General features: G+C 47.2%; 1 protein-coding gene across 8 annotated transcripts in view; it reads left to right on the top strand.

The window, feature by feature from the left end:
• Ge-1 (Enhancer of mRNA-decapping protein 4 homolog Ge-1) overlaps positions 1 to 24,925 on the top strand; it is an 89,249-nt gene that overhangs the window by 10,705 nt on the left and 53,619 nt on the right. For all 8 annotated transcript variants that reach the window (XM_077647289.1, XM_077647293.1, XM_077647287.1 and 5 more), the window contains exons 3-8: positions 1,167 to 1,266; positions 9,090 to 9,195; positions 10,473 to 10,675; positions 16,140 to 16,280; positions 18,095 to 18,199; positions 23,628 to 23,740. In XM_077647289.1, coding sequence (XP_077503415.1) covers positions 1,167 to 1,266; positions 9,090 to 9,195; positions 10,473 to 10,675; positions 16,140 to 16,280; positions 18,095 to 18,199; positions 23,628 to 23,740 — 768 coding nt within the window. The remainder of the gene's footprint in view (positions 1 to 1,166; positions 1,267 to 9,089; positions 9,196 to 10,472; positions 10,676 to 16,139; positions 16,281 to 18,094; positions 18,200 to 23,627; positions 23,741 to 24,925) is intronic.

Here is a 24,925-nt window from a genome sequence, read left to right on the forward strand (position 1 = left end):
GGGAAGCGCACATAAAATAAGCAAGCATCGTTGTTTGCCGTTTCAATTTTTTTTTTACTTCTAGTAAGGGCAGCATGTTTCTCTGGAATTGGTGAGGCTTTGTGGCTCTCGCGATTGTTTGCTTGTACAGACTGTATTAAATGCACTTCGTTGGCTCTCTGTCTGCATGAGGAGCTGTCCGTGAAAGGGAGGCAGCAGCGAAAGGGAGGGTGTGAATAATAATAAGTGGTTTTGGGGGAAAGGAAATGGCGCAGTATCTGTCTCATATATCGTTGGACACCTGAAAATGGACACCTGAACCGAGTCGTAAGGGAAGGGATAAAGGAGGGAGTGAAAGAAAGGAAGAAGAGGTGCCGTAGTGGAGGGCTCCGGAATAATTTCGACCACCTGGGGATCTTTAACGTGCACTGACATCGCACAGCACACGGGCGCCTTAGCGTTTTTCCTCCATAAAAACGCAGCCGCCGCGGTCGGGTTCGAACCCGAGAACTCCGGATCAGTAGTCGAGCACCCTAACCACTGAGCCACCGCGGCGGGGCGGGAGAGTGTGTGCTGAGTTTGTGAAATTTGGGCACATGTGCGTGGTTCTGCACCGTTTTCATGTCAGCCACTTTAATCTTACATTATAACTGCTATTGGGACCTTGAAATTGCGTTTTTAAGCTGTAGACAAGGCAAATGCGGATGACAGGGACTTGACTTAGAGTCAACCCATGCAAATGGATCGTACTGCGCTGCCTGCGTGACTTGATGATATCGATAATATTGATGCTCAAGGAAATTATGCAGCCGTCATTTTGTAACTCCGGTGACAATTGGGTGTGGTTGGCATAGTTTCATTTTTGTACTGAAATTCTAATGTGCATGACATTTTTAGGCAATTTTTTTCCAGAAATAAAGGCGCGTTAATATAGAGTAAACGTGGTATATGGCTTACCTTGTGTTCTTAAATATTCCAGTGAGACAGGAGTATGCCTCTCTAAATGCGAGGACTATATGGTGTTTGGTTCCTACACAATGTGGATCTTGGTGCATTTAGTTCCTTTACAGACTTACGGCAGGCTTAATTACTAATGCACCATTTACTCCTATTTTTCCATTCCATTTATAGTGTGCAAATGCTTCTGATTGGTTGTAGTTATCTTTTCATCTTGTGAATTTTTTCAGATGCCTGCTGGATAATGAGGAAGATGTCAGTGTGGACGTCTGTGGGAAAGAAGTGCAAGTGGTTGTCAGTCGAATGCATGGGAATGCAAGCAGCAATAGGGTTTGTTGATTTTCATACTCACTAGAGTTGGGGGCGTCCTCCAAAGCTGTCATGAGAAAGCCTTCATGTACATGGTTTTGTCGAATGTTTTTGTTCTGGCAACACTGTGACTTAGCCCCAGAGCATTTCCTGTTTGAAGAGGGCGCTTTTTTTTTTTTGAGAAAATGGTTATTCCAGGGAAAAAGAGAAGCGCCGAAGGCTTGTGTATCACATGCACTGGCACCTTATAAAACACTGCGCAGAATGCTTTGCATGCCGCGCTGCTTTATCAAAACCAGCACAAACCTTTTCAAATACTGCGCCATTGATACTGAAAGCGCTTTGGGGCTAGTATCACCATCAGCACCCATGTTTGTTGGTAAAAATAAAAGACAAAACCCTGTATAGGACAAATATTGAATGCTGCATGTTGTGGTTTTGCCTGGTATTTAATAAGTATGATTCATTTTTCATCAGCCGCCGCGATGGCTGAGCGGTTATGGCGCTCGGCTGCTGGCCCGAAAGACACAGGTTCGATCCCGGCTGCGGCGGTCAAATTTCGATGGAGGCGAAATTCTAGAGGCCCGTGTAATGTGCGATGTCAGTGCACGTTAAAGAACCCCATGTGGTCAAAATTCCCGGAGCCCTTCACTACAGCGTGTCTCATAGCCTGAGTCACTTTGGGACGTTAAACCCCTATAAACCGTAAACCATCATGCATTGCAGTGCCAACTTTGCCAAATTCTTGAATAAGTAGCATCCCAAAATTTAGCGGTTTCTTTTGCCACCTACTTTAGCCAGGACCAAGCTGTGCTGCCACAAGATAGGCTCCAAAACTTGTGGTTTGGCTTTTACCATTGTAGATACACTCTGAAGGTGGAACTTCCACAAGTGCTACATATCCCACAACATTTCACAGCTGTTCTGTGAAACGGGGCATACAGGGAGGTGAGGACAAAGAGGACAACTAGGTGTGCCATGTCAGGTGTAACGTGTATAATGCAACAAATATAAAAGCATAAAAAAGAAATTGTAAGCGATCTCTAAAGACAGACAAATTAAAGCAAATGTAAATGCAGCAAAATAAAGCGTAAAATCATTAGTGAGCCATAAAAGCCAGCCAAAGTAAAGCGAACTGAATTTGCGCAACCTTTAGGCAATGGTATGCAACTAAAGACAAAACCATTGTCCTGAAAGTGCATTCTGCTTCTGCAGTTGATCGCATCGGACCACCTGAGCCTCTGTCAGTTCTTTTGTACTTTGGTTGAACTCTTCTGAATGGTTCAAACCAATTAGTTCGCAACATTTTTATGGGCGGCCTGTATTTTTGGCAGGTTGGCTTGGCCCACATTGTATACTGTCACGAAGGGGTGACTGCGATCCTGAGAGCAGAAAGACAGCTAAAATGGCGCCAAAACAAAACTCTTTATTTGGGCTGACTTGCGCCCACAATGAACTGAATCACTCGGCAGCGGCGTGGCAACACGCGTGCTTGGCAGTCGTCGAACAGAATGCCCGCTGCTCCTGGCCGTGCTTGGTTTAAAGCTAATACAGTTTAATCCCGGCAAAATGAATGCCGTTTCAACGAAATTTTCGCCACAACGAAGTATTTTTCATTCCCCGCAAAATCCCCATAGGAGTTAATGTATTCAACTCCCTCAAAAACGAATTGCTTTGTGAGCACACATTCGCTTCTACAAATTTTTCGCGAGCCTTCACCAGTCGGTGGCCTGCCTTTCTTCAAAAGTTGAGCGCTGTACGAGATCGTTCCCTGCTAAAGCAGTGACTTGGAGCAGCTAAATAATGCACGGAATGTATGTTTATTACATTTTAATGTATTCTTTATTAAAAAATTTGGTTGGGAGTCGTTTATTCGTCATAGGGAAGCAGGGAGGGGACTTATTGGCGCCGTACGAGGGCCAAAGACAAATCCAAATCCAGTCACCAGCCTCCCCTCCCCGCCTTCCCCGCAGCCCTTGCCGTCATTTTCTCGTGTGTCGGTGTGTGTTGATCGTCGATCTCTCGCTGCAGTCTGATCTCGTCGATCGCCTCTGCCGTGTCGCCGCCAACGAAGAAGCGAAAGTTTATTTCGCTAGAAGAAAAGGATAGAGTTATTGCTGAAGCGAAAAGCGGGAAGAAGAACGCAATTATTGCCGCAGATTTTGGCATCGCGCCAAGTTCGCTATCGACGTTGTTGAAGAATAAGGACAGCATTAGGAAGGCACTTTCATCGGTCACTTCAGCGCAGCACTAGAAAGTGACGCAACCAACGTATGAATAGCTCGACAAGGCTGTCTATGCTTGGTTCGTCGATACGCAAGCATCAAACATGCCCCTGAGCGGTAAAATTGTACAGCAGAAGGCCCTAAATTATGCTTGTTTGCTAGGGCTGAACGACTTTAAGGCAAGCATAGGATGGCTGAATCGCTTTAAAGAAAGGCATAACATCGTTGGCAAGGTTTTGTGCGGTGAATCGGCATCTGCGGATGTTGACGGCGCATCAGCATGGGCGGCGGACAACATGACTGACATAATGAGCAGTTACGCTCCGTCTGATATTTATATATAACGCAGACGAGGCGGGCCTCTTCTATGAGATGCTGCCAGCAAAGACGCTTGATTTTAAAGGGCAGCGTTGCCACGGAGGCAAACACAGCAAGAAACGAGTGATTACTGCTGTTCACAAATGTGGATGGGACTGACAAACGCCCCCCGTTAGTTATTGGCAAAAGTGCAAAACCGCGCTGCTTCAAGGGGAACAGGAGCATACCTGTCAAGTACATGGCAAACAACCGGTCGTGGATGACCCGTGCCATTTTTGCTGACTGGATGGTGGCACTTGACCGCGACATGAGCAGACAAAATCGAAAGCTTTGTTTGCTTTTGGACAGTTGTTCAGCGCACCGCAATGATGACGTCAAGCTGTTAAGTGTGGAGTCCTTCAACCTGTGGACCAAGGCATCATCCGGAGCATGAAGTCTTCCTACCGGGAGAGGTTGATCCAGCGGCTTCTCCTGAACACTGACACTGGTAGGGAGACGAAAGTCGATCTTTTCATGGCTTTAAAAATGATGGCTGCGGCATGGAGAGCAACACGGTGCAGCGTGATCTGCAACTGCTTCAAGCACGCCGGGTTTGTCGACAGCAAGGCGACCAGCACGACTGCAGCCGCGGAAAGTGTACCATCGTCATCGACTCCGGGGATTGACGTTACTTCGAAATCGCTCCAGGAAGCTGGAAACGTCCCTGCTGACATAGCGCTGGACGATTTCCTCGACGCTAACGCGGACGTGATTGTCCACTAGGAATGAAGCGATGAAGACATCATCAAAAGTGTTCGCGAGCTGGAAGAGCCGTCCGATCATGAAGACGACTCCGCTCAAAATTTACCTGCCCCAGCAGCCTCATCGCAGCTACTGGATGCGTTAGACGTTATTAGAAAATTCCTTGGCATAGACGTTGACGATGTTGCGATGTCGCTGTTAACAGAGTGCGAGAGTCGCGTGACGCTGCTGCTAGCAGTGAAACGCAAGCAGGCTAAGCTCACAGATTTCTGGCAATAAAACTATGTTTTGCTGGAGTTATTGCCTTGCATTTTTGGTGAATTTCTTGACAGCGAAATTTCTCGCGCGTCCCGTCGATTTCGTTGTAGCGGGATTCAACTGTAGCGAATTTTCGAGATAAAGCGTGCAAAAGTTACTTGAACATTCTGGAACGAGGTTCAATCGGGATTAATCTGGTCACGTCTTGCATTGACAAGCTGATAAAGTGGCGTGGCGGCAGCTTTGAAGAATGAACAAACACTGCAAAGATTCACGGCATTACTCCCCTCTCGAAGAAGCATCGACCCGATGCTTTAAAACATAAGACAGGAAGCGAAATAGATTGTGAAAAATATACACCGAGTATGGAAACACAGTGTCCTTAATTGTTAGCGCCCATGATAGGGCTTTAGACGGACGACATGGACAACTTATGGTCGCACGCGGCGTCGCTGGGATGCAGTCATTTCGTCAGGGACGACTTCATAGTCCAGTTCACCTAGCCGACGAAGAACCTTGTACGGCCCTCAATAGCTGCGCAAAAAGCTTTTCACTCATTCCGTGGCGGCGAATGGGCGTCCAAACCCAGACTCTGTCTCCTGGCTTGTATTCCGTGTTGCGTCTTCGTAGGTTGTAGCATCTGCCTTCGATCCACTGCTGGTCTTTGATCTGTAATCGGGAAAGTCTTCGGGCTTCTGCGCGTTGAAGGTAGGCGGCGGCGTCGACGTTCACATCATGGTAACGTTGGGTAGCATGGCGTCTGGCGTGGTCGTGGCCTCCCTGCCAACCGGAAGGGTGGTCATCTGGGTGGTCTCCTGCACTGCGGTGTTTTATGCGAAGACGACGTAAGGCAGGACGATGTCCCAGGTCTTGTGTTCGGCATCGACATACATGGCGAACATATCCGCGATGGTTTTGTTCAGGCGCTCCGTCGGTCCGCTGGTGTGCGGATGGTATGCAGTGTTCCTCCAGTGGCTGGTTTGGCTGTAACGCAGGATGGCTTGCTTCAGTTCCGCCGTGAATGCTGTTCCTCTAAGCACGAATTGTGAAAAAAAAAAAAAAAATACTTATTCCTGGTAGCGAAAGCTGTCTTCATAAAAAAATGGCAGACGACATGCTGAATCCTGGTCACTGTTTCATAAATTATCACTTATTGCAATTACTTTATGGTTGTTTGTGACATGAACTACTTGGTGCAGCGCACTTTCAGAAAAAGGTGTTAGTTTGCTCTGTACACACACAATTGTGTACAAAGTGCCTTTAAGGGTTAAGGTCCAGCATATCAGGACTTCGGTGTGGTGCTTTCGTTAATGTAGTCTTCAGTTCACACATTGTGTTGTTGTGATAATTTCTCGAATTTCTGGATGCATTTAACATAACAATATCGAATACATCAGCGCGAGGAGTCTTTTTTGAATGAATGAGAAGTTCCTTATGTCCTTGTGTTTATGCAACATCCTTAAAAATGTGTTAGAATAACGGTGCTTTTCAGACATCCACATACAGTCGAGCCCACATATAACGGCCCCACTTAAGACGAACTTTTGCTTATAATGAACGAGACCTGCGCGACCGTCTAAATATACATTGTTTCAAAGGCACAAAATCACACTTATAATAAACGTCATTAAGCCCTGCTGATCGGTTACTGTGAACGGACGGCGTAAACACGGCGCCGCGATGTGAGATAACCTGCCTCCGACCCCTTTGTGCGCTTGGCGTGCGGCATGTTTTCTTGAGACTCATCGCAGGCCATCTGCCCGCCCCGTTTCGCACCGCTCTCGAGCAAGCTACGCTTCCCCGCCGATGCGCCTTCCAACTTCGGCCTCCCGCCCCTCCTCGCACCGCCGCGTTGCCGATCGCAGAGGCCACGCTCCATGAAGCAGGCCTTCCGTGGGAGCCAAGAGGTGGCTGCACTGACGCTCACGGACACCCCTCATTGGTCTCACCGCTGGCGCTGTGCGTCTGTATCTTTAGCTTGATTGGCTTGATTGCCGCCTGTGCACGTTGCACGTTTACCCCATCGCGCGCTTTTTTCACTCTTGTTGCGGTGCGGATGTTTCGATGGCTTATCAAATCTCGTGCCCTGGTAGTAATTCGAGATGGCAGACGGGAACACCGTACCCATTTCCATTGTATTCAGCGGTAGAGATGACGAAAGTGGCCTGGGCGGAGGGGACGGCCACTGGTGAGCGGAACTGCTTTCCGCAAGGCCGGTTTCATCAACACAGTGTCTGATGCTGAGCCTGATGCTTGGGAAGATGACCAGCCTGGTGGCGATTTGTGTCAGCGCATCGTCGACTCCGACATGAGGGGTCATGACATTGGTTGGAGTGATTTTATTTCTGTCGATGACGACGCCGACACTGCGGAACCGTGCACGGAAGAGGGCATCGTTCCTGAAGTGCGAGACGAGAGTGACGCGGAGGAATCGGATGAGGATGAAACATCGGAGCCAGCACCCATAAGCGCGCCTGTAGCAATGAGCTATATAGAGAGCCTCAGACAGCTTGTCTATGCCAAGGGCCTCGGCGATAGCACGCTTCTGCTTTAAATAAACTGGGAACCTCCTTCATCGGATCTGTGCGGCAGAAACAGATGTCCATCACGGACTTTTTCGCAAAGAAAAAATTGTTTTGACAAGCAAATGTCTTTAAAGCTGTGGTCCACTTACTACGAACTTCGGGATGTAACGAACGAACGCCACGTGACGCTCATGTCCGTTATAAACGGGCTCGACTGTAATACTAATATCCTCCTCAGCCCTGAGCATGTTTTGTTTGTTAAATTTAATGAAATTATATTGTGTGTTCTCCTGAACAAAGCAAAAAATTTTGCAGCTAGAAGTTTAGCTGTTCTTTCTTTGTGACCTGACCTGTCTCCATGTTCTGTGCTATAGGTCTGTAGGCCTTCAGAATTATGCAACACCACCTCATCACTGATACAGTAGAGCCCTGCTTTAGTAAACTCACGTATACAGTAAAAGCTTGTACTCACGTATACAGTAAAACTTCGTAGTTAAAGAAAAATTCATCCTGGTTTGGGGTTCCTGAGGACCCCGGACCAGGACGAATTTTTCTTTAACTACGAAGTTTCCGAGAAAGCTGTATAGCTTTCCTTTGTAGCCGTATGGCTGCGCTCGGGTGGATGTCAATGAGCAATTACTCCCTTATTACTAATCTACTCCACCTTGGGGGATTCCCCTAAAAACATTTGACCAACGGTAAAAGCTTGTTAACACTGCTGAGCCCGGACATATCGGACGCATAGGTTATCCCTTTGAAACTCCTTTTTAAAAATGTAGCAGTCTCTCGCAGTATATTAAGCTCGTTCGATATGTCGAACTGTGCTCGTGGAGACAAGTCAGATGCGCGGCCTTGGGCACCTGCTAGCAGCGGTAGTGCTATGAAACCATGCTGCAAGATTGACGTGATGTGTACTGTAAATTGGTCTTCGATCTCTTATACTCATTCTCCACACCATATCGCCGTCATGCGGCGGTGCCAAGCTAACTAAAGCGTGGCCCTCGATGTTTCAAAGTTTTTTTAATTCCCTGACGCTGCCCCCATTGAACCACGTGTATTTGAGACCTCCATGTAGCGAACGCGCTGGGGCGGTTGAACTTTATATAACAGCGACCGATGCGCTGTCAGCAGGTCGGCGGGCGGCACATCGCTGCAGATCCACGTCAATAGTGTGGATGCAATGTATTCTTACTTGTAGTTTACAGATCAACGTACCTACTGCTATTTTTGTATATCGAATTTTGGATATAGCTAAACTAAGATGTAATGAACCTCCATATAGCGAATTCCTTGATGTTTCAAAGTTTTTTAATTCCCCGACGCTGCCCCCATTGAAGCACGTGTATTTGAGACCTCCATGTAGCGAACGCGCTGGGGCGGTTGACCTTTATATAACGAACTCACTAAGCTGACCATCTGTTAGCTTGTGCTTGGTTACAAAATTAGGCAGAAAAGTTTCACGACTATAAAGCATGAACTGACATGAGAGGGGCGAGACTTGCCTAACTGTTAGGTCGAAAAATTGAACTTTCGGATTGTACATAGTTTTCTTGCTGTCGGTTTTTGTCAGAAAAATCAAACTTTTGTAGTGCACAGAGTCTAGAACATCGATTCTGAATGTATAAATGTTCCTGTGAGGTGCTTGGAAGGTTCCACAGCAAAGTGGATGTGACCAATTTAAATTGGCTTCTGGGCCCTGCTGGCATTATATTTTTGTTATTGTTATCGGGATGTGCTGCTAATTAGAAATCCACTAATTTGTTATGTTCACTTTTAGGTCAAGATCAAAAATGTTGTTGATTATAGCTGGGAACTGAAGTATAACTACGGAAAGCATATCTGCCTTCACATGTCTGGAGCATATCTGGCATATGCTTTGAGAGGTAAGTTAAATTTTTTTAATGATCTCTTTCTGTTAACTTTGGCTTGAGGAAAATGTAGTAATGGGAACAGGCAATCTGTGGCAATGCAGACTGATGGCGTGCCTGTGGCTGTTTTAAAAGTTGTAGACATGCCCTATTATACTTGCAATGGGGTGTGCTTCTAATTTCAGTCGCGATACTCATAGACTGAGCATTGTGGTGTGCTCGGATGGCACAGAGCATAAAGGGACAACATTGCGTGTCTCGAGTTTTTAAAACAGCCACAAGTGCAAGGTCGGCCTGCATCACCACAGGCTCGCTTGTTCTCTTTCACATTGCTTTTGCCTTTACATGCCCAGTTTGATTGTTCTGTTGTTTTTGACCCACAGCGGTTTGATTGTTCTGTTGTTTTTGACCCACAGCGATAGCCCAGTGGCTTTGACGTTTGGCTACTGATCCCAAAATCGTGGCAGTTGTATTTCTATGCAGGGGAAGCACAAGAACACCCGTGTCCTGTGTGATGTCAGCATACATTAAAGAACCCCCGGTTTTCTAAATTAATCCGGAGGCCTTCACTGCAACGTCTTTCATAGCCCATATGTCGCTTCAGGGCATTAAATTTCACGATTCTGTCCTAGAGCCCGAACGTGGTGCAAGGCTTCCTCTTCGCCTTCAAAACTGCAGGAATGGCTGTTGGTGTTTAGTGCATCCATAGCTTGCGCAGGGGAGAACCGCACCAGAGTCGTGAAGGGCTTGTGACCAGCTACGATTCTCGACCAAGGGGCTGGTCGACACTGCCAATGCTCATACTAAGCGATTTCCATGTCGTAGACAGCGCGCCTCAGTTGACCCAGTATGGTGGTGTTACAGAGGACTGCACTCGTGGTTAGCCTAAGTAAAGCCATGCTTGTTTTAACTTTCACGATAAAATGCGGGTTTGATCCCAGCTGAGGCGGTTGCGTTTGCATGGAAGGGAAATGCTAGAGGCCCGTGTACTGTCCTATGTCAGGTGGTCGAAATTATCTGGAGCCATCCATTACTCATCCCTCATAGTCTGGTTCGCTATGGGACCTTAAACCACATAACATCAAAAGTCAAATCAAAATCTTGCATATGTACTATTGGGCCAACAGTGGTGAATTTGCAGTCCTTGGCCAGCAGGGGCAATGATTTTTAAATCTTGTGAGCTGCGCCCTGTATTGTGGCAGGAGCACGGCATGCTGCTTTATAACGGTGTTGAGCACTTTTCTTTCTCTAGAGTAGCGTTGCCTTACTTGTCCTTTTGACTGCTTTTTCAGCTGCAAACTCCTCTGCTGGTGTAGTGAGGGTGCTGAACTTGAAGACAGGTCAGCGCCTGCTTGTGAAAGGATTCAGAGGCCCGATTCAAGATATGGCTTTTGCTTGGCTTGCTACCACTGTGATGCTTGCAGTAGTGGATGTTTATGGCACCCTTTGTGTCTATAGCATTGATAATGATACCAGCTCAACACTGCTGTTCAAGGTAATTCAATGAAATTTATAAGGTGTTTTGCCATTTTTGGTGCCGTTTGGGGAGAGTAACTGGATTAATGCAGATGAGAATTTTCTGGTTTGATGTTATGTGCATCATAGATAAGGCCTGTAGTTTCCTGTGAATTTAGGCATTTTTCGTGTGATTTTAGGAATTTAGGCATTTTTCGTGGAATTGTCTTTTAGCAGCCACATTCTCTTTTTGATGATGTTGTTGTACAGAGATTAGTGTAAGAGCTACAGCATGGTGGAAAAGTGTCTATTTTTAAAAATTTCTTATGCACAAATGTAATGCGAGGGGGAATTCGAGAAACCTTGAGAAATTTTAAGGGAGGAGGTAGGGATCGGAGTGAAATTTTTTATTTTTCATAGTAGAGCAATGAAATTTGGCACGGTTATTAGGAAGTGTGCTGAATGACTAAATACAAAGTTTCATTGATATATCTTGAGTAGTTTTGACATTACAAATTTTTATTTGCACCCAACTTGCAGAAAACCTGGTGTGACAAAAAAATGTGGTAGAAGCCCATAGTTGCTTTTATATTTTACACATTCTCCAAATATTTTTATCACCCTTATTTTTTTTTACACAGGACATTATATCCATGTTTGAAAAATGTGGCCGTTATCAACATGCCAATTTAGCTAAACAGTAAAAAAAAAGAGATAGTTATTAAAAATATAGGAATGTCACTACATAGAGAGTTTACTAAGAAATAAGTGCAAGAAACCCCATGCAAATCCCACAAGGCATAGTTGTTCTATGCTTTCTGCAAGCATGACAGTCTGCTCAAAGCTCACTTCTGGGAAAACTGGCTCTAAAGTTTTGCAAGCACTGCAGATTTATTAGAAAGCACCAGAGCTGTAATATTTTGCATCATTGCTGTCAGGCATCTTCTTGCACCTTTGCCTCTTTGTTTGGTGGGCTTTGGACGCCTTCTTCAGCTGTTCTTGGTCCTTTTCTTGAGCCCTTTGCACGGCAAGGGCACCATGATGCACACCCAAGGTGGCACACATTGCCAAGTAGGCTCCTTGGCTTCCTGAATTGTACCTCATGACTGCCTCATTAATTGCGGTCTCTATCGCAAAAAGCGAGGCATGCTCATCCTTTTACAGTGCTGACCAAACTTCCGTTCAGTTGCGGACGCTGCGCGAAGGGAGTCGCGAACGCTACATGTCTGCGCTTCTGCCGTCACTGCCGACGACAAGAAACTCGGCTCAAGGTGCGCCTGAATGGTGCTACGTTCGGGCGACAATTCGTCCGGTGAATCTTCAGCTATCGCACTGTAGCTCGTCGACGGTTGGCGCTCACTCGCAGGCTGCATGTCCATGTTGCACGATGCGTCATAAACAGAGCACACAGTCTCTGCCAGCGTTGCCTCCAGCGCTGCGATCTTGGCTATCGATTCGCGCGGCCGTACACAAAGGTGCAAGAGACTTCGTTGATGTGTCTTCCGTCGACTGGGTTATCGGTGTCGATGGCACAGGGCGACTGTCGGCTTCAGCAGCTTAGAGGGTTATAATGTTATCTAAAACTGTTCTAAAACTGAGTGAAGCCAAGCCTCTTGATACGTTAATATTAGGGGTGTGCGAATAATGAAATTTTCGAACGGAAATCAACTGCGAATATGAAGAAAAAATGGCTTCGAATATCGAATCGAATATTGAATATCTATTCACTATGAAAAACATATTTCAGAAAATGATATAGAGTGTTTTTCAAAATGCTGCATGCTCTTTGCAACTGAAATAAAAAAAAAACAGACTAACTCGGCATCATATAAACAAAACATGATTTGCACAGAAATGCATACTGTTTGATTAGATAGCATAACAGTATATGGCCTGTGATATATTCGTGTGAAATGAATCCATAAAATGACGCATGACTGGCAACTAGAAATACATTATGGCTAGTAAAACCTCCTTAACTCGGTGTTCATGCGGTCGGAAGAAATGCCCGAATTACCTAAGGGTCAATTTATAAATTGCCCCCACCCCACCCCCCACCTTCGCCGCTAAAAAAAAAATGCCGAAAATGTGGTGACTCCTTATGAGGAAGCTCCATCGCACAAACGCCGAAAACCCTGCGTCAAGCGCACAATTCCTGCGTGCTGGAAGAATAATGCGAACGTAAGCAAGGGGAACGCACATTGGTGTTGGAACGGTGAGACTGCTTGCCAGTTCACCAGCGACGTGCCAGTTGGTGTCCGAAACCGGCACGGAGCTGGGTTTGCATGATGGGCGGATACGTGAGCCAACAGCTGCCCTCGCCGTGGGCTGGCGGTGAAGCTCAGAAACCGAAACTTCACGGCAAGGGTACTGTATAAACGCGTGTAAGGGTCGCACTTTTTTTTTCCAGATTCTAGAGCCAATTTTTGTGGTGCGGCCCGTATGTGATGTGCGGAAAAAAACAACTTTTTTTTTAGAGTAAAAACGCCAATCAGAGAATGAGCGTCATTTATTCTATGTTCAGTCGTCACTCATGGACTCTACCGTCTCCAAGCTGGTGCTGTGCTCTGGTGCACGCTCTTCCCACAAGAACTTGCACGGCATGTCCGCTGTCAGTGCATAGTCGTTATTCTGAAGTTCCATCACATAGCAGAGCAGCTCTTCTTCCAGGTCTGGAAACTTGCACGGCTTGCCTCGGAAAGCGCGCTTTTTGCAGCTTTTGTTCCTCTGTGCATCCTTTAGGTTGCACCATTGTCGAATGCACTTCAGGGCCACGTTGAATTTCCTGCCCGCCGTACGCTTGCCATGTTCGCTGGTAAACTACCAGCCATGTAGCTACTAAAGTGCTTGCCCATCGCGCTAAAATTGCAACGCTTGGCAGCAGCACACGAAAGCCACAATTACGATGAACTATCATGCTACCACAACTCCAGCGCCCGTGCCACTCCCGTGTTTTTGACAGCCACAAAAAGCTGGAGCTGGTGATACTGATGCTGATATGGATAGTGGGAGCTCGTGCCTGAGGAAAAAATTGACGATGACGATTAGCCATGGCCTCGGGCGCCATCCATGGGTGGCACCTGGAGGCTTCTGTGCACATGCGTGGCCTCCGCGATCAGGCGCACCAGGCCACGGCATGTGCATTTCGAAGGCTATTCCCACATGGGTCGTGGAAAGTTTTAAGGTGCGGCCCTTACAGGGATCTTTTTTTTATATATATACCGTATTTACACGATTGTAAGTAGACCCCTAAGATCACATTTCTGAAAAAAAAAAAAAAAACGTCATTTACGTTTGCCTTTTAATAATATAATGCGATAGCACTATCCTGTGGCCTCCGCTTTTCGCCAACCGCTATCGGCTGCCATGCACGGGAGCACCCGTCGGCACATTCCAAAACGGAAATGTATTAGTCACTAGAATACTCGTTCACACTTGCGCCATTGTTCTCACTAGCGCTGCCGTCATGATCGCTGCTGTGGTCCCACAGCTGGTCGTTCTAAGATCGTCTTGCAGTGAAATCCCGCACTTCGCAAATAGCCACATCACGATATCGCGTGGAACAGCTGAAAATTTTGCCTCGCTGCAGCTGCCACACCTGTACCACCCGTTGCAAACGTCGAACTTGCGGCCCGGCGCGCAATTCATTTCTTTGGCATAAAGAATGACAGCCATCTTGAATGTAGCCGTGAACGAGCGCCGATCGTTTACTGCACCCGGAGCACAAATGACGAATAACAAAGCGCTACATTAGAACTTGAGAAACGTGGCCGGCTGTAGTCAAATGCGTCGGAGCGAAAAAGAAACTACGCGGGAGTGGCGTCTGCTCTTGCCGTCGGCTACAGACACTTGGTGCCGCTGCTGTTCCGAGTGGGGGTGTCGCCACGATTGGAACAGCTACCCTTCCATCAAGTATCGACGCTCCCTTGAGCGCGGAGTGCGCAGGTGAAAGTGAACAAAAAAAGAAAACTTGGACAACGCTTATTAAGATTAGAACGCGAATGCGTTATCGGGCCGCCGCCGCTTATCAGCAGACACAGTCTGTGTCTACTTGTGGGGCATGGGCTGTTCCGGTTTTCTGCTTATCGACAGCCACCATTGGCCGCCTTGCGCGTGGTGGGGATTCCGGTTCTGCGTGTTGGCATAGCAGCTGCTCAAGGCCAGCACCAAGAGTGATGTGACAGAGCCGCGCAGCAAAAATGCAACCACGCTGTAGCATGCCTGATATCTCGTTTGTTTCGCCTTTATTTATGGTGCGATGCTTTGTTTTCGATTTAGGTCGACCCCCCCAAATTTAAAAAAAAAAAAGGTCGACTTACAATCATGGAAATACGGTATTTCCTTGGGGAAAACAGGGTGCGGCCCTGAAACGGGTGCGGCCCTTACATGTGTTTATAGGGTGTTTTTTGGCCTGGGGCAATGCAAGAGGTGCACGTTTCACAGCGCACCATGCAATAGGTTAGATGTTTACATGATCGCTTGCCCTGTTGTGGCACCTCGACTCGTTCCTTCAGGAGCCTCATGTGCTATGTCTTGCATGCGGGCTTTCCCACATATCAAAGTTGACCAAAATGAGATGGTGGGTGGACTATCGGAGAGTTATGAATGTGACAAGGATGAATGCCCCGGGTACAAACATGGCCGCGGCAGTCGCATTTCGATGGAGGCGAAACGCATAAGGTGCCCATGTGCTGTGTGATGTCAGTGCAGGTTAAAGATCCCCAGGTGGTCGAAATTATTCCGGAGCCCTCCACTACGCACCCTTTCCTTGTCTTCTTTCACTCCCTCTTTTAACCCTTACCTTATGGTGTGGTTCAGGTGTCCACCTAGATGTGAGACGGATACTGTGCCATTTTCTTTCCTCAAAAAACATATTTTCAATTTCAAAATTCTTTGTCGAGTGGAATTGCCTCTAGTGATTTTTTTTACATAGGCTTGTGCTGCTATTAAAAATGCACTGTTACAGTCGAACCTTGATGTGGGGTTGTTCCATGCCGAGTGCACCAGAGTTAGCGCACAATCCTCTTCGTTTTGTTTTTTGTTTTTTAAAAAATGTGAGGCTTTTTATTGAACTGTTACAAGTAGTTTCCCTTAATCTTTCTCTGAAAGAAATTTCTTGGACATGTGACAGCCCTTTGAATTTTGCATTCTAGTGCAGAATTAGGTCTCTTTAAAAGATTTAGAAATTTTTTTGTCCTTCAAATTTGTTATGACCGATTTATATGAGTTGCACTATCTTATCATGCATCAGACCTCTCTGCATGTTGTGCTGTGTGTTGTCTTTGTATTTTTCAGGCCAAAGCAGATTTTCTGAGAGGGGGTTTCTGTGTGGAAATTTGAAAATGGCCAGTGGGGGTTTGATTGGCTAATCACGGGGGCTTCTGGGCAGAAATTTTCTATGGATGCAGAACAGTGAGATGGGCGTGAATAGGAATGCGGAAGAGCACTAATTGCTGAGATCCGTTTAGTTGTGAGGTGCCTAATTGTTCTTGTATTCCCCCTAGGTCGAGCGCCCTCCAGATGAAGTGCCAAGTGAATACCGTCGTGTTGTCTGGTGTCCTTATGTGCCAGATGATGGATCAAGGGGTGGCAACAGTGCAGAGGATGACAACTCAAAGGTTTTGGTAGCAACTAATCTTGAAGAGGTGTGAAACTTGTCGTGTCTTTTTTGAGGGCCTTGCTTGCCTACAATCCTTTTGCAGCATTGATATCCAGCATTGCTTTTCAGACTAGATAGCGAAATGTCTTCAGAAGTGGGTTTGAATTTTTTGTCGAGTAATAAATGATGGGCCTTTAGCAAGTGCCTCCCACATGATGATGCAAATGCCTCCCTCTTGCTTCCTCCGCTGCTGCTTGGAAGGAGGGATGAGCTGCGGTAGGCCATGAGAGAGAGATGCCTCAGGTGGGCGAGGGTCAATATGGCTCCCCACAACCTCAACAAGGGAAAATGCATGCATCAGGGGATGATGGGCTGTGTGCTTCACAGTCTGTGATCAAAGGCTGCCAGACCAGCAAGTTGTTTGCTGAAGAAAATTAATTTTAAAAGTATCTGCCTCTACATAAACTTGAATTTTCGCAAAGTTTAATTCTAGTGTCATGGCCCCTTTAAGGGTTAAGAAGCTGAGCAGTGTGGTTGTTGGTTTTCGGAACATTCTAGCACTTCTGTGATTGAGCATTTGTCTGCATATAGGTGACGTCATGCTAGCGCTGTATACAGCTGACAGCATGGCATCTGTTTTCGTGTTTTGGGCTCTCTGCAATTTTACTGTAGTGAAATTTTTTGTTGCGTTCGGGTCTTCTGTAAAAGCTGCATTTATTGATCTACACTGATTTATCTCTGGGGTTTTGGCAGTATACAGTTGAGCCTGGATACAATAAAATTATGAGATGTCAAGAATTTTTTTTAAATGCAGTTTTCATGTAAGAATTGAAAGGACAATGCAGAACAGAAACCAAAGTGAAAAATAAAAGTATGTGAAATCACCTCGTGAATGGGCACAGTGAACGCCTGTTGCTAGAAGAGTAACACAGAAAACCATTTTGCAGTCGCGTCGATAACGCAACTGCAGCAGTTCTGCCACCATCTTTGCTGTGGCCTGCACTACGCAGCTGCATGTCTGGCTGGGAGTGTGGGGAAGGCGGAAGCATACCCCCCTGTTCCTGCATGTCCCTTTCTTTCTTCACGGCTGCCACTGTCCTAAGAAAAGGACTGTTGCCTTTTATATCTCGCGTCACCGGCACACTCCGCTCTCTTCGCTCCTACTGTGCGTTTTTTGTTAGCAGTGTAATCACGCGAGCAACTGAGCGGTTGTGATGGGTACGCAGTACTTGTCCCCTGGCTTTTTTGCTACATCCTGTGACACTTGGTGTGACGCTGCCGAAGTGAATGCTGCGGAGACTGTTGTGTTTACCGCGGAAAAGCACTGGAGTATTGTGTCAGCTGTGTTTGCTCATTGCGATCGTAGATGTTCCTCTCATGAGTTTGTTTTATCGCAGTGAAACTTCCTTTTATGTGCTTTGTTCAAATTTCAAGTAACATAGCAGAAGTTCGTTAGATCAAGATCTGCCTTGGCAACATGATCACAGCTACATATGCTTCTATTGGGGCGACTTTGAGGAATTGATAAAGTTTTTAACATCAAGGCATTTTCTAGATGGGGGTTTGTTGCATCTCAGTTCAACTGTATATGACAATCTTCATTGTTGCCACAAAGCTTCTGTATTGAATATTGCTTTAAAGATATTGATCCCGAGTGCCATTCAGTTCGACCTGCTTTTGACTTTCCTGGGAGACGAGTGGCAGAGGCTTGCAAGTTGAAGTGAAGCTATTCTTGGCTCTGTGCCCAGTAATGTCTTAGTATGGTATTTGGTAACATGTACTTCTCTGAGTTTTAGGCCTGTTTATTGCAGTAGTATATATTTCTGGTGGTTTTCTTCAACTGATTAGTTTCTTTTGCAGGCAGAAGTATGGAATGTTGGCTGCATTGTAGCTGAATATGGAATGAGGACATTGACTGTGCCGGAGGTCCGTATCGGACTTCAGAGGATTATTGAGCACACAAAGGCAAGTTTTTGTACTGAAGTAGCGATATTCCATTGAAGGTTTTTGTCATAAGCTGTACAATCTTGAAGGTGAAAAGTATTTATAAAATTAAAACGTGAATGAAATTTACATGTCGAAACATTAGCAATGTGTTTGGGAAAATTTTTGTATGGTTGAGGAATTCTTGTACAGCAAAACCTCTAAAGGCATACTTGCTTAACTCTGTCCTTACCGCGAAAAAATGACTGATTTTGAGCGTTTTAAATAAAAATTGCAGTAATCCCTCTTTATAATGAAGTTAGCAGGACGACGAAAATTTTCGTTGTAAGCGGTAATTTGATATAAGCGACCACCCAAGAAAAGCTAAAGCAGCGTAGCTTTAATTGCACCGCAACTGCGAGGAAGTCAAAATACAATGTATTCGGTGAATCAAAACTTTATTCAGGTGCAAAAAATGCAGTGAGCTTTGGCTGTTTCAAGTTCTTACCATGCATGGGCAACCCCTGCTTTAACCTGACCAAGCATATGTACGAGGCCGTGGCCGCCACTCATGCATTCAACGTTTGGCGTATTTCAGCAAAGGCAGTGGCCGTTTTTATGGGGGTATTTCGAAGGCAGTAGTTGCTTTTACGGGGGGTCACGAACGACTACAAGTGTATCCCGCTTAAAAGCGCCGCATATGCCGTGGCTTTTTTGTGTTTCTTGTGCTTAAAAAACTATAAGCCGCTCTTTGTGGGTACGCAGCGTGATCGTGAAAAATGAACGGTTTTGTAGTAGGGGCTTTGCATGATTACTGGGCAATTTTTTCCTGAGCTGTGCAGCTGTGAAGTTTGCAAACCGAAAGTTTTTTGGCATACCGCTGTTGACGACACTGTGCTAATTCTGCTGTTGAAGTGTTGGTGTTCGCGCAGCGTCGTGTCCGCTCCGTCTAAAAACAAAATTCTAGGACAAATGTCTAGGAACAAAAATGTCCCTACCACGCATTTATACCGTTTCTCTAGTCGAAGGCGCGCATCGAGCAAGACCAGCTCAAGAAAATTACCGTGGAAACATCATGGCTGCAGCTTGCCGCGTTGGCTCAGTGGTTATGGTGCTTGGCTGCTGACTCGGAAGACGCGGGTTCGATCCCGACCGCGGTGGTTGAATTTCGATGGAGGCGAAATTCTAGAGGCCCCTGTACTGTGCGATGTCAGTGCACGTTTAAGAACCGCAGGTGGTTGATATTTCCGGAGCCCTCCACTACGGTGCCTTTCACAGCCTGAGTCGCTTTGGGACGTTAAACCCCTATAAACCATAATCACCATGACTGCGTTCACCTGCCATGTTGACTGCCTGACTCGCCACTGGCGATGCTCGGATTTTTCGTGTTTTCAGCAAGTTATTGGTCGATTTGCACCGTAAAAAGTGCAACAAAGCTAAGGGCGGTGTTTTATTGCGATGCAGGCCTATTATGGCAAGCAGCGAGCAAATTTATAGACCGGCCTCGCAAAAGTCGTCTCCCCGATTTGTTGACGTAGCTCCTCGCGTGAAACATGGCAAAGGGCATGCAACCGCTTGCGACAAGGCAGCAGCTTGACAAACACTGTTGTTAACACTTGCAAGCACGACCTGCGGGTTGCCTTCTCGTTTGAAGCGAAAACTCTCAGGAATGACGTTTGCGTGCTTTCGAGAGTTTAGTCTGCTTTGGCTGATGTGAAACGGTTAGGCTTAGCGACGAGTACGGCAGCCAGGGAGCAGCTCAGTTTGTTGCCCGGCATGCTCGTGGTCGGTGTCGTTGCCGAAAGCTTGGCTCGCTCGCTGATTGGGTCAGCGGTTTTTGGCTCACAGTCACAATGCTGGGAAATGGAGCAGCGAGCAACTGGCCTGCGACTGTCATTTTTTGACCAATGCGACCGTTTGCGACTATCGCTTTTCGACCAAAACACTCGCACAACCTCTGCGACTCGAAAGTGTGAATGGGCCTGTAATCGGAAGGACACTTCATTTGTGCTTTTTGCCACGTTTCAGCACCAGAAGTGCTCTTTAGAGCTGTAAAACTTTGCTCATCGAGTGCACCCCATGGAATGCTACAGCACAAGTCTGCCCGCTGTCTTTTGGCCACCCAAGGGTTTACTGTACATCAATGGAAAAAAAGCGCATGTACTGCATGCCCACTGTCAGGAATGTCAAACCACAGCTGCTCCAAAATGCAAGACCTTGCGTGCAATGACGCGCAGAACCATGCGGATGGAAGCAAGGGAATGAACATCTGCGCCTCAATGGCGAGGCGCTTTCTAAAAAGAAAAAAATTGGCGGTGGTTTAGCTTTGGTTAAACCTGGAGTGACGTGATAGCTACAGCTGGCCGAGTGGAACTTGGCTCAGTTGAATTGCAAAGTCAGTCTTTCGCCGCTCTTCATCCTTCCGTGCACCCCATATTTGATATATCGAACTCTGCCCTGCCCCTGCAAGTGCACTTTTCCCCCCCCCTGGAAGCAGGCTTCTCCCATCGCTGCGCACCCCTGCAAATGGGCTTCTCCTATTGGGGTCACAATCTTCCCGAAATGGCACCTCGAGCGCGGCACTGGCCTTGGACACTTTCGTGCAGAAATGCACAAGAGTCACGTGATGAGAACTTTGTGGGGTGTGAACGGAGATGGGAATTGCCATAGGGGCATGCAAGGGGCTGGGAAGAGGGAAACCGTGCTGGCCGCAGGCCCGCAGGCGTCAGATTTCTGCATGCTGGTTGGCTGACTTGGCTGGCGCAGCCAAAACAAGTGACGTCAGCTAGGTGTCACAAATGTTTTGGCCATTTTGGCTGTCACTGCTGTCGGTGCTGCTTGGGCATGTGACTGGTGTGGTACGGTGCAGTGGTCGTTCTTTTCGCTTTGTTTGCGAGGCCAGTGTGAGTTCACTTGTGCAGTGCCGTGTGTTTTCTTTTCACTTTTTTCGCGTGTTCGGAAGCCATGAACGCGAAAAAACGCAAGAATTTGGACTTTTTGAACTTTGCAACAAAGGCGGACTTCATTCGACGGGTGGAGGCCGGCGAGAAAAAGTCGTTGGTCGCCAATGCATTCGGAATTCCTCGAAACACGCTGAGTACAATCCTGAAGTACAAAGCCTGCATGAAGCTGAAGACAGCGCAATCCAGTCGCTCTGGAGCGTGTCTTATATGTGCTTCTCCTACGACAAGGTTGAGAAAGCTTTGTATGCCTGGTTTTTAGAGTGCCAGAAACATCCATGTCGACGGCCTGATGCTCATGATGGAGAAAGCGTAATGGTTTGCTGTAGCCTTTGGAGAAGAGAGCTTCACTGGTGGCACTGGTTGGCGGCAGTGTGTTAAGAATCGCTACAGCATCATCGGAAGGACCCTCTCGGGTGAAAGCGAGGCGATCAGCAGCAGCATTGACATGGAGAAGTGGCTGTCCGAAGAGTGGCCAGAGATTTACGATAGCTTTTCGCCATCGCAAATATTCAACGCAGATGAGACAGCATTGTTGTGGCAAATGCTGCCAAATAAGACTTTGCACCTGAAGGGCAGTGCATGCCATGGTAGAAAGAACAGCAAAGTGCGCGCCTCAATCTTTCTCGCTGCAAATATGGATGGGTCATGGAAACTGCGGCCACTGGTTATCGGCAAAGGCAGGTCACCACGCTGTTTCAAAAATACGAAAGTCCTCCCGGTTCGATATGCATTTAATAAGAAGGCTTGGATGACACGCTATCTTTTCACAGAGTGACTCCGAACTTGGGATGCCGGACTGGAGAAAGATGCAACTGCACACTCAATGACCATTTCATTTTGAGAACATTTATTCAAACGGCCACCACCACGCCACTGGTCATCCGATGCTGAATCGATGCGCTTTCACTGCTGCCATCCTGCCATCCGAGGCTTCATTGCCACTCTCAGAGACGTAGTCGTCCTCGGAACCATCCAAGCTGTTACTGATGGCACATTTTTTAAAGATTTTACGCACCAAGTCGGCCGGTATCGCTTTCCATGCATCGACGATCCACTGGCACAGCAATGGAATATCAGGCCCTTGCATGCGTCCCGTCGGTGTGAGGCAGTAAAGGCCGTCGACCTTCCACTGGGCATACAGCCGCTTCATGTGTGCCTTGAACGGCTTGTTCAGGCACACGTCAAGTGACTGTAGCATGGACGTCATGTTGCCAGGTATTATAACGAGGTCGGTGCCGGTCTCGGTGAGGCGAGGCTTCACCGCTTCAGTGCAGTGGCCTCTGAAGTAATCCAGTACGAGCATCGACCGGAGTGCCAGCAAGGCACCTGGTCTTCGTTTCCAGATTACTCGAAGCCAGTCACCAACTAGGCCACTGTTCATCCGGGAATTTTCTTATGCACACACAACGATTCCTGGGGGCAGTGGTGTGCTAGGTATCGTCTTGCGTTTGAAAATCACGGGCGCAGTTCTGTGCCGCCAGCCAAAGCAGATAACATGACTGTGCAGCACAGCTTCACATTTCCGCCGGTCATCACGCTGACTGATTTGGAACTTTTTTTTTCCATGGTCACGTCCATCGGCATCTCAAACTACACAGGTGCCTGATCAGCATTTCCTGCCTGAGACAGCGAATAGCTGTGCTGCTTCCGAAGTGCGATGACATATCGTTGAAAGTCCAGCAATTTTTTCTCATAGGCATCACGAAGCCGCTGGCACATGGTTGTTTGCCACCGCATAGCAAATCCATGTCTTCGCATGAAGTGCTGAAGCCATCCACGGCTTGCATGAAACTCGCGTGGAATGTTCATTTCCTGGGCCAACTTAAGGGCTTCCATTTGCCCGATCTCAGTCGAAACAGCGTGACCACGACTTCTCTGCTCCTCAATGAACTTGGCAAGCTGCTTCTCGAGGTAGGGGTATGCGCCAGTCTTCGGACCACGAAAAGCATCTGATGAAACTGCTAAAAATCTGCCTTTTTCACATAGCCGCTCCGCGCATGCATGCCCCTCCTCCTTCACCTCCACTGGTTGAAGTCAAACCACCAGTGACAGGCGTGTGCTACAGATGCCAGCATTTGTTGAGCGCACACTTAGTACTTTACAGACATATTGAGCGCCTCGTGGAACCTGATCGTGCCTGCATCTCCCATGTGCATTTGTTTTCAACTAGTAGCAGACAAATTTTTGCCACTCCCTAGAGGGCGCCACATCTTATGAAAAAGACATTAACAAGGTTTTGCTGAATTGGAGCCATGCCTAAGGGCTTGTTGAACGGTATTCACTAGGGTTGACAGATTTTTGCAGGTAGCTGTGCCTAACTTTTTTTGCCTTGCAATTGGTGGATACTGCCAATTCTGATTCGGGTTGATTTATATAGCACCTGTAGGGGCTTTACCTGTGGTTATTGGTGGGGGAAAGGCTTTCAGTGTGCAATGATGATGAATTTGAAAATTTTTATGTATTTTCTTATAGCTTAGCATTCTTTTATTCATTTTTTACTATTATAGCCAATCATTGATGCAGCCTTTGCACCAGATGGCACTGCACTTGCCACTGCTGGAGCTGATGGACAGGTTCGGTTCTTCCAAGTGTACATGCAGGAACCTGACGCATCACCCAGGTTTGTTAAAACCGGTTTTTTTTTTTTTTTTATGCCAACCTTTTGCAATGGGGGGGGGGGGGGGGGGTCTTGTGTAGCATTTTTTGAGGGCACATGGAGAGCAGCATTTACCATATTTACACTATTGTAAGTCGACCCGACCCCCCTTCCCCCCCACATCACATTTCCACATTTCTAAAAAAAAATTTGGAGATCGTTTACGCTTGGCCTTTAGTAATAAAACGCGATATCACTATCCTGCAGCCTCTGCTTATCGCCAGCCGCTATCAGCTGGTGCGCACGTGGGCACATTGCAAAACGAAAATGTATTAGTCACTGGCCTACTCGTTCATACTAGAGCGATCGTCCTCACTAGCGCTGTTGTTGTGATCACTGCTGCGGTCCCACAGCTCATCGTTCTAACATGGTCGTCCAGCGAAATCCTGCACTTCACAAACAGCCGCATCACAACATCGCGTGGAAGAGCTGAAAATTTTGCGTCGCAGCAGCTGCCACATCTGTACCACCCGTTGCGAACGTCGAACTTGCGGCCCGGCGCGCAATTCATTTCTTTGGCATAAAGAATGACAGCCATCTTGAATGTAGCCGTGAACGAGCGCCGATCGCTTACCGCACCCGGAGCATAAATGACGAATGATGAAGCGCTACATTAAAAACATTTGACACGTGGCCGGCAGTAGTCAAATGCGTCAGAGCGAAAGAGAAACTACGCGTGCGCAGCGTCGGCTCTTACCGTCGGCTAGCAACACTCCCTGGCGCCGCTGCGGTTCTGAGTGGGGGTGCTGCCGTGATTGGAACAGCTGCCCTTCCATCAAGTATCGACACTCCCTTGAGTGCCGAGTGCGCGGTTGAAAGTAAACAACAAAAAAACTTGAACGACGCTTATTAAGAGTAGAACGCGAATGCGTTATCGGGCCGCCACCGCTTATCAGCAGACGCAATCTGTGGCCACGTGTGGGGTTGTCAGCTGGTGCCTTTTTGCTTCGTATCGACAGCCACCATGGGCCGCCTCGCGCGAGGTGGGGATGCCGGTTCTGCACGTTGACATAGCAGCTGCTCAAGGCCAGCACAAAGAGCGATGTGACAGAGCGGTGCAGCAAAAATAACCACGCTGTAGCATGCCTGATATCTCGTTTGTGTCGCCTTTATATATGGTGCGATGCTTTGGTTTCGATTTTAAGTCGA

Source organism: Amblyomma americanum, chromosome 1, assembly GCF_052857255.1.
Source record: "Amblyomma americanum isolate KBUSLIRL-KWMA chromosome 1, ASM5285725v1, whole genome shotgun sequence".
Lineage (NCBI taxonomy): Eukaryota > Metazoa > Arthropoda > Arachnida > Ixodida > Ixodidae > Amblyomma > Amblyomma americanum.